Source organism: Nannospalax galili, unplaced genomic scaffold (assembly GCF_000622305.1).
Source record: "Nannospalax galili isolate Female #2095 unplaced genomic scaffold, S.galili_v1.0 scaffold872, whole genome shotgun sequence".
NCBI lineage: Eukaryota > Metazoa > Chordata > Mammalia > Rodentia > Spalacidae > Nannospalax > Nannospalax galili.
The window spans coordinates 757,478-767,655 of record NW_008332654.1 but is presented as its reverse complement, the minus strand read 5'-3'; the positions used below and the strand labels follow the sequence as shown (position 1 = coordinate 767,655).

At 35.2% G+C, this 10,178-nt stretch overlaps 1 protein-coding gene across 5 annotated transcripts in view; it reads left to right on the top strand.

Annotated features, from left to right (window-relative positions):
• Nbn (nibrin) overlaps positions 1–10,178 on the top strand; it is a 40,492-nt gene that overhangs the window by 17,815 nt on the left and 12,499 nt on the right. For 4 of the 5 annotated variants that reach the window (XM_008827613.3, XM_029560890.1, XM_029560889.1 and 1 more), the window contains exons 8-12: positions 972–1,069; positions 4,357–4,486; positions 6,585–6,857; positions 7,669–8,110; positions 9,400–9,471. In XM_008827613.3, coding sequence (XP_008825835.1) covers positions 972–1,069; positions 4,357–4,486; positions 6,585–6,857; positions 7,669–8,110; positions 9,400–9,471 — 1,015 coding nt within the window. The remainder of the gene's footprint in view (positions 1–971; positions 1,070–4,356; positions 4,487–6,584; positions 6,858–7,668; positions 8,111–9,399; positions 9,472–10,178) is intronic. The other variant, XM_008827615.3, reaches the window with a different exon arrangement.

The window sequence follows — 10,178 nt, the reverse complement described above, 5'->3', positions numbered from 1 at the left end:
CCCCAGCTGACCTGGAACTCACTATGTAGACCAGGTTGGCCTGGAACTCACCGAGATCCGCCTGCCTCTGCCTTCCACGTGCTGGAATTAAAGGCATGCGCCACCACACCCGGCAGCATTATTTTTGAATTGTACTAAATATTCTTTGTTTTATAAAATCATCCATTCATGTTATAGAACATAGCAAATAAATTCCCTATGAAATTCTTTTGATGGAATACTTTAAGCCAGCCTGAAGTTGAAGGATTGCTTGAGTTTATGAGTTTTCAACCAGTGAGTTTCAACACAGCAAGACTCTGCCACCCCTCCTCCCACCAAAAGATGCCTTAATATGTGAAATGTGTAATAGTGACAATTTGCTAAACTCATATACATGTGTAGATATAGCTTATGCATGGTTGTGTTTCTCTGCCTCCTTGGCCTTTCTTTTAGGATCATAGTAATCATAGATTTGTTTTGTTGTCCTATCTAGATAATACTGTTTACATTTTCTGAAAGTTGTAGAAATTCAGACCCAGAAAGACCTTTATCCTTTGTTCTAGATCTTTATTTTATTGGTGAAGTTAACTAAGTTGCTTTAAGGTGGTGTCTTTGCCCCAACATAATACTGCCCTAGTGAATAATTTGAAATGTTCCATGTATTTCAAATTCTGTCCATGCCATAAAATTTTAGTAGCTCTTTGAGAAGAAAAATAAGTTGATTGAACTTGATATTTTTTAAGTTGTTTATTTATTTATTTTTCTTTGTTTTGATATTTTTGAGACAGAGTCTCCCTATATCCCCAGCTGGCCTGGAACTCAAAGTGTAGACCAGGCTGGCCTGGATCTCACAGTGATCCACCTGCCTCTGCCACCTGAGGGCTAGGATTAAAGGCTGAGCCACCACACCTGGCAAGTTGTGAGCTTCAAAATGTTGCCATATTTAAGCTATTCTGAAATGTTATTATATTTAGACTATTCTATTCTCATAGGCAGGGTCTTAGACCTATTCCTGAAGCAGAAATTGGATTGGCAGTTATTTTCATGACTACAGAGAATTACTGTGATCCTCGAGGCAAACCTTGTACAGGTAAATAAAGTATTATTGCATTGATTCTTTAGCAAGTTTGTTTATGTAAACTAATGATAGGCTATATGTACTTATGGTTTTACTTAGCAGATGTGACCCTATTCACCTTTTCAGTCTCATATATACATTCATTTTCATTCAGTAAGTAGTTCTGCCATAAAATTGGGCATTTTTCTAGTTGTTGAAGGTTCATTAATGAATGATATAAACATGATTCCTGATCTTTTGAACTTCCCATTTCAAAGCCTAGGATTCAGAAGTAAACAAATAGAAGTGCACCTTCTAGTGCAGATACAGCCAGGTAAAAGAGGATGTTAACAAGGTCATCCAACTGTGACTGGAAGAGGGCTGCTGTAGGCAGATCAAGGAAGATTCCACTGACGCATCAGGCCTCCTGCAAACAGCATTGCCAGAGCCAGGCAGCCATGTGACGATCTGGGATAGAATTTCAGGCAGAAGGAACAGATGACTTAGATGGTATAGAAAATAGATTTTAGGAGTCCAGAGTAGAAGCAGAGACATAAGTAGAAAACTGTGTGGATATACTCAGTGATGGGTATTATCCCTTTGTTACATTTGGTTCTCTGTATCCAGAGGTTTTACCAAATTACCAATTCAATCAAAATTATTTAGAATGAAGGAGGGAGGATCACAAGTCTAACTTGAGGAACATAGTGAGTGCCAGGCCAACCTGGACTGTGTAGCAAGACCCTGTTTCAATAAAAGAAAGAAAAAAGAAAAAAAAGTTTGGAAAAAGTATTGGCTCTGTATGTATAGACTTTTAAAATTGTTATTAGTCAAACAATGGAACAACAATTTACTTAGCATTTACAGTGTATTAGGCATTGTAAGTAGTCAGGAGCTTATATATAGGTACTATACCATTTTTTTAAATTTTAATTAATTAATTTATTTTTTTGGTCTTTTTGAGACAGGGTCTCCCTGTAGCCCCAGCTGCCCTGGAACTCACTATGTAGACCAGGCTGGCCTTGAACGCACAGAGATCCACCTGCCTCTGCCTCCCGAGTACTGGGATTAAAGGCATGCGCCACCACACCGGGTACTATACCATTTTATATGAAGGGCTTAAGAACTTGAATTTTAGTATCTGTTGTGAGGAAGTGTCTTGGAACCAGTCTTCTGGATACTTAAGGATGACTGCATATTCTTGTACTTTTTTTTGGAAACAAGTTGACGGCCATCATAAACATAGTTCATTTATTATTCCTACTTTAGAAACTTTTACATTTATTTTTCCAAATAACTTTATTTGCCTACTTTCTTGAGTAGTTTTTGAACTTTTGCTAATAGACAAGAGAGAACAGCCCTCCTTACTATACTTTGGGCTTCATTTACACAGTAGTTCACTGAACAGTACCTGTGAATTTGGGCAGTTTAACTTTTACGTATTCTGTAACCTTGGTTTAAGTGGATAGGTAATATGTTCAACTAGAATTTATAAGGAGTGAGCCACTTAGGGCTTAAAGATCAGGAATTAACTAAGTATATATAGATCATTAGTAATAATGATTAGTAATGATAACTGCTGTCCCCTAAGTATACAGAAGCTAGAGTAGAATTTTACATGCATCATTCCAAAAAACAATTTATTTAAGATAAGAGGATGCTATATTTATTGTATAAATGAAGGGACTAAAGTAGAGAGAGGTTAGTGTATTAATCATTGTTCACAAAGTGAGTAGTAATTGATTCAAATTAATTATAGTTATCTTGATATTACACTTCAGTGCTTTTTTTTTTTTTTTTAGACAGGGTCTCACTATACAAATCTGGCTGACTTGGAACTCACTATGTAAATCAGGCTGCCCTTGATCTCAGAGATCAGACTACCTTTGCCTCCCCAGTGCTTGGGATTAAAGGCATGTGCTGCGATGCCCAGCACAAGTGCTTATAGCTTAATGTGTTACGTGAAGTATGTTTGATTGATACTACTTTCCCCTCCCACTGAGTAACTTTCACCACATATATTTTTGTTTTGTTGTTGTTTTAGTTTAGTTTTGGTTTTTTGAGACAGGGCCTCCCTATGGCCACATGAGGCCTGGAACTTGCTGTGCAGACTAGACTGGCCTCAGTCTCACAGAGATCTGCTTCCCTCTGCCTCCCAAATGCTGGGATTAAAGGCATGTGGCACCACACCCAGCTCAAGCACGTATAGTTTTAAGTGCTTGTGAAGTTTTAAACATGTCCAAATAACTTATTTTTCTAGAATTGCGTTATGCTTAATATTTCCCCAAAGTTTATGACAACCATTCTGAGAATTTATCCTTAGGGTCTGAAGCTAAAGATTATTCATCCTTTAAGAAAAGTAATGTAGATTCCTAAATATAGCCTTATGTTAGGATATTCCCCATAACTTAGAAATCTTTTTAGAAATAACATGTCCTATCAGTTTCATTTTGTTGCTTTTACAGGGAAAAAAAAAAAAAAACTGTTCTCAAGGTGATTCTGTCTAATGGGAGAAGGGAGCAAGCACAGTTGTGACAGTATGCATAGCTTACATTGCAGTGCTTTCTGAGCTCTCAGTGTTTTCCTACATGCTATCCGCATAGCATCTTATTTTGCCCTGAAAACAGCTTGAGGTTTTTATAATTGTTTCCATTTTATGGGTAAAGAAACAAAAGTACAAGAAGTTAAATAACTCAGGTCACACATAAATGAATCATTACTAAAGTGACTTGTAGAATAGTATGGGACCAGCAGTGAGCATCTAAGTCAATGTGGGAAGGTAAAAATAAAGTACAGATCTCCTTAAGTGGTATTTGAACTAAGTTGCTATTTTAGCAAATCAATGATGAAATGATCATTATGGTTTTCTAAATAGAGTAGCTAAAAAGGTCTGCCTAAAATGGTGCTATGTGTCTTCATTTCAAATACGTTCCTTCTAAAAATAAAACTCACATTGGCTCGCTTTGTACCGGTGATATGGTAGATAAATTTTCTGTCCATAAAAAATGCAATATTTCAGTCTATGACTTAAAAAAGCATTTGGGAACTAGGATTTGTTGATTTTATTTAAGTTGTTAATACTTCATAGTAAAGAATTTGATGTAGTTTTAAACTCATTTGTTTAAGGAAATCTCTGTCCTAGGTGACAGCAGGCTGCTCACTGGATATTTGTTGGCTCCACTAATTGAAGACAACCATTAGCTGTAATACCCAGTTAGTCACCTCAGTGTGGCAGTCTTAACAGTCAGCAGTGATCAAATATCCTTTGTACATGTATTGGTTATGACTTTTTTCTTTCTTTCCACTTGTGTGATTTACAGAATTAAAGACTACAACGTCAGGACCAAGCCTCTCCCAAGGCTTGTCAGTCAGTGGAAAAATAATGCCAAGTGCTGCAAAGAATACTACATCATATGTGGCCGACACAGAATCAGAGCAAGCAGATACACAGTAAAGCTTCTTTGTTAAGCTCCTATCATTATTTTATCAGTTGAAAGTATATTCAAGAAATAGAGTTGGTGCCTTTATTAAGTCATCTCTTAGGACTGGATGCCAGAGAAAATGGTATCTTTCACAGGGATCAGAAAATTTTCTTTAAAGTACCACCAAGTAAATCTTATGGAAGTGTAAGCTGTTTGTCTGTGTTATAGCTACTTAGCTTTGCCATTGTAGAATAAAAGTGCCATAGAGGGCATACAACTGAAGGAGTGAGGCTGATTTGGTTGCAAACTGTAGTTTTACTCTTACAGTAACTTTTTTCATTCTTTGCAAATGTACATGGAAAAGTAAAAAGAATATTTTATTTGTGACTGATGAAATGTTTGAAATACAGTAGCCCCCACTTACATGTACTTTTAATTACCCATAGTAAAGTATTGTCCAAAAGTATTGAATGGAAAATTTCTAAAACCAACAATAATTCCTAAGTTTTAAGTTATGCTTCTTAGTAGCATGATGAAATCTCTTGGTGTACTACCTCATTGTGCATTATCCCTTTGTTCAGTGTGTCCACACTAGGAGCATGCTTGTTATTGGATTGTCTTAGTGTTGCAGTGCTTATGCACAAGTAATCTTGATGTAGTAGCATAATGCAACATCTCAATGCCTAAAGCATCTCACTTCATCTTTCTCCTTAGTGATTATTTTATCTCATAGCCCGAGAAGGGTGAATCTAGTACAGTAGGATGTTTTGGGAGACACCTCATTCATGTAACTTGTATTATTGTGTGTTACAATTTTTCTGTCTTGTTAGTTATTACTATTAATCTCTTATTCTGCCTAATTCATAACCTAACATTGGTATGTGTATATAGAAATGTATTTATGGAGTTTGGAACTATCATTGACTTCAGACATCAAATTCCTAGGGGGTCTCACAGACAGGGATATTATTGTAAATGTATTTGTTTGTATAATATGTGTAATTAAATATTATAATTTTGGAAATACTTTATACATTGACCTAGCTATCTAAATAGTTAATATTTACTCTTACGAGGAGCTTTTTGAGGGTTCTCTTATTTGAAGAATTCCATATCTTTTTTGTTTTTTTTTTTTTTTAAAGAAAGGGTTAACTTTTTTGTATCCTATGATAGTTTCCATTTAAGACATGTTTTATTTAAATAGTCCATAACAAAGTATTCATATTAAGATACTTAATATAACTCTCATATTAAATTTTACTATTGTGGGTGAAAATTCTTAATTAAAAGAAGCAACTAATGTTTTAGTAGCTGCTTGAAAGACAATTTTATTTATTTTTGGTCTGTTCAACAATATTTTTTAGAGTGTGTATTTATTTATTTATTTATTTATTCATTTATTTATTTCGGTCTTTTTGAGACAGGTTCTCCCTGTAGCCCCAGTTGGCCTGAAACTAGCTTTGTAGACTAGGCTGGCCTTGAACTTACAGAGATCCACATGCCTCTGCCTCCCTAGTGCTGGATTAAATGCTTGAGCCACCATGCCCAGCTCAAAAGGGTAGCTGGACAGACAAGCATGGGTGCTGGGAACTGAACTCTAGCCTTTTTGGTTGTGAACCTGAGCCTTTAATGGTGGTGCCAGCTCTCCAGCCCCTGTGCTTGCTTTAAAATATTTCCTGGTAGTCTAGAGTTCAATACTAGAGACTTACCATCTGGTTAGATAGAATCATCTCAGTCTAGCCAAGGTAATTTAAATATGCCATTATATTTAGCTCTAGAGTATTAGGAGTTTTTCCTGATTTTCTATATTATAACACTTACATGAAAATACTTTTAAAATGTATAAATAAAACAAAAATTACATCAGGTTACCACCTGGTTTAATGTTCAGTAGAACACTAGTGTAATGGAGAACCTGGCAGACAGTATGTCCTGCCAGGATGGAGAGGAAGTTGTGTCCTTCTTCCAGGGACTTAGATGACAAGTGTGTTACTTTCTTGGAATGATAAAATACACTCACTGAATTACTATCTAACCTGAAGTTAGATTTATCAGAACATTTAAAGGTCTTTGTTTTTAGATAAAAATTACTCCTAATTGTTTACTTTTCATTCTTTTTCCCACAGTGTGTCTTTGAGTGAAAGACCAAAAGAAACAAAGATTTCTGGAATGCAACAACACTTCAAAATGCATTCACAAGAAACATCTAATATGAAGGAACCTCCCAATCCAAACTCCAAAAATAATAATATAGTATCAAATACTCTGGTTAGGGAAAAAATCCCAAACTATCAGCTTTCACCAAGAAAATATGCAGCTGTAAATAAAAATAGAGATTGTTTTTCTCAGCAGCAACAGAACTCCATCAGAAACTACTTTCAGCCATGTACCAAAAAAAGGTATACTTTTTAATAACTCCAACTCCTCAACTGTGTCTTTGAAAGAATTTTTCATTTTAACTGCCAGGGGCTGGAGAGATGGCTCCGGGATTTCGGTTCCCAGTACCCAAATGGGTGGCTCATAATCACCTCTAACTCCAGCTGCAGGGGAAACTGATGTCTCAGGCACCAGCACTTATGTGCATATATCCACACAAATGCATATACAATTTAAAAATTAAAACAAAAAATCTTACTGTACAGAACCAAGTGTGCGTCCTCTGGACTGTTGTAAAATTTGCATAAACAAGGTTCAGTACTTTACTAACTGAATGACAGCCTGTTGTATGGAGTACTTTAGTGACAAAGTCACATAGTATTTACAGTATGCACTTGGTGCTGCATTCTAGATTGGACCCCTTTGATTTATTATCTTGACTCCAGCTCTAATGAACCCATCAGGTTATATTCCCAGGTTAAGTTTTCATTGCCAAAGTTCCATGCACTACTAAGTACACTGCTGTCTTCTATCACTAGATTCTCTGTATTTTTGTATTTTTCTTTTCCCTCACACTATTTATTGATTAATTCTACTTTAGCAGAAAAGATAGGACTCTCCATATTGTTTTAATCATAGGATCCATCAGTCCTGTAAAAACAGTAGCAAGAATATGAATTATGTACCATTTCAAAGGTTTGATTTGCAGTGATATTGTTAATAAAAGCCAGAGAATGTTGTGAGTTAAATGGAGTGATTAGTAAATACTACAAATTAAACAAAATTCCTCATTTGTGTTTGTTTTCTGATTTTGTTTTCTCTTTTAAATCTAAGGGAAAGGGAGGAAGAAGATCAAGAAATGTCTTCATGTAAATCATCAAGAATGGAAATGTCTTGTTCTCTTTTAGAACAAACCCAGCCTGCTGTACCCTCACTGTGGAGAAATAAGGACTGTCCATCTCAGGAGGAGCCTCTGGACAAAAAAGCACACCACTTACTTATGGATGATACAGATTTAAAATCCAGTGTGGAAAATTCTGCCAGTAAAGCTTTTTCTATAGAAAGCCTAAAATCAAATAAAAGAAAAGAACTTCATTTGGCCATAGAAGATGAAGTATTGGGACAGTTACTCAAGAATACAAAGCCAGAGCTAGCAGTCCAAGTGAAGGTTGAAAAACAAGATGAAGGTGTCAATGTCAGAAAAAAGCTAAGGGCGGATATAGAAAGAAGTAATAATTTTAATGGTGAAACAGTGCCAGAAAATGACAAAATACCTGTAAGTAAATTATTTTTTGAGACAGGGTCTCAAATTTAATACGTAGCCAAGGATGACCCTGAACCTCTGATCTTCCTGCCTTCACCTCCGAGTGCTGGGACTATAGACATGTGCCGCCACACCTGGTTTTTTTTTTTTATATAGCCCTCTTTTCCTTAAATTCTACTACAAATTGGTCTGCTGCTCACAGTGAACACAGATCTGTGGAGAAATGATTGTGGTTTAAGTCACAAAACTCTTAGATCTGTGTTTTTACTTACTAGTCCTCAATACCTACTGTTGTTGTACACTCTCTCAGAGCCTGTGACCCAGGGTATTGGTCATTAGAGCCCAGAGAGGAAAAGATAAGAACTGAGCATCATGCACTTCTTGACATGGCACCACTAAACAGCCTTTTGTGAACCAGAAAAGCCCTGCCCTTTCATTTAATATCTAAGGGTTACATGATAGTGATATCAGACAATATAATTACTTATTTTGGTGCATGATTTTACAGCATAATTATTTTTATTTTACTATTTTAAAACTTTGAACATTGTAAAGCAAAAATACAATGCAGGAGTAAAGAGTGTAAACTGCAATTTGATTGCAATAAACTTTAAAGTAAAAGTTAGAGCACTGTATTCTAGCACTAAGCTGCTTTTAGCAAGAATCTACTTATAAAAGGTTTTTACTTTCAGTGTAAGGTATAAGAAACTTTTTATTTTGAGATAATTGACGATTCACATATAGATGAAAGAAATGGTATAGAGTCCATGTGCCCTGAACTGATTCTACCTAATTACTTGGGCAGCTTAATGACAACAGTATATTGCCATGGCTGGGAAATTAATGCAGCTAACCAGCCTTACTCAATGTGAGGTTATTCTTAACTCTGATTTTTTTTTTTATCATTTTAAGTATTTATCTTAAGATCTTTGTGAATGCTTATAGACTAAAGGAAAGTGGATCAACAGTTTATTGATATCCTACCATCCCAGACATAGTATTTTCTTTATAAAATCTTATTTTTCAGACTTCAGATAAACTGTTAATACAGTTTTCTAGCCATGATTTATAAGTTTATGTATGTTGTGTTAAGTTATGACTATTCTCTACTTATGTAATTTATATTTACTTAGATGGCTTCCAGTTCTTTGCATCTCATATTGGAAAATATATTTCTACATCTTATTTTTATTTTATAATTTCTTTAGGACAGGTGCTTATCAGATAACTGGGTCAGAGCATTATTATTTTAAGGTTTTAAGAACAGTTATTAATAACATCGATGAATAACATTATTTTAGCAAGAAGATGAACTAGAGAAGAAAAATGAGCTCAAGAAAGAATCACTATGGTCAACAAAAGATGAACTATCTGTAAGGAAATTCTTATTCTTAAAACTTTACTTAAAAATTGTCATATCACTTTCTGTCAGTTCACATTCTTTTTTTAAATCTCGTAATATTTTTAATTTTTTTATGTATATGAGTGTTTTGACCATGCTTATGTAAGTACACTATGTGCATGTGGTGCCCACAGAATCCAGAAGAAGGTATTGGATCCCCTGAAAACTGGAGTTACAGGTGGTTGCTAGCTGCAGTGTAAGTGCTAAGAACTAAACCCAGATCCTCTGCAGGATAAACCAGTACTCTTAACCACTAAACCATCTTTCCAGCCCTCAGTTTACATTCTTATTAAATATTTTTTGTGTAATTCTGGTCTATTTAATGGTTTAACCATCTCTGGAAATGGAGCATATTATAGCCACAATACAATGAGAAATGAATATTGAAAACCCTAAGTGTAACTCCTTTCTCTATACTGCATGGATAAAAGAATTTGAGCAGGTACATTCACATTTTTGGACTGAAAATCTTTTGTTTATAAAATGAGATTGATGCTTTTCCAGCAGGGTTATAATTTATAGCAGATAATGGTAATGGATGTTTAAAATCTGTAAACATCAAAAGAATTTGGCCATTTCTACCTTAAATGAGTCCCTGATTACATTCCACTAGTGTCAGGTGATCCCTTTTCTCTGGCCTGTTCTTTTCTTTTCTTTTCTTTTCTTTTCTTTTCTTTT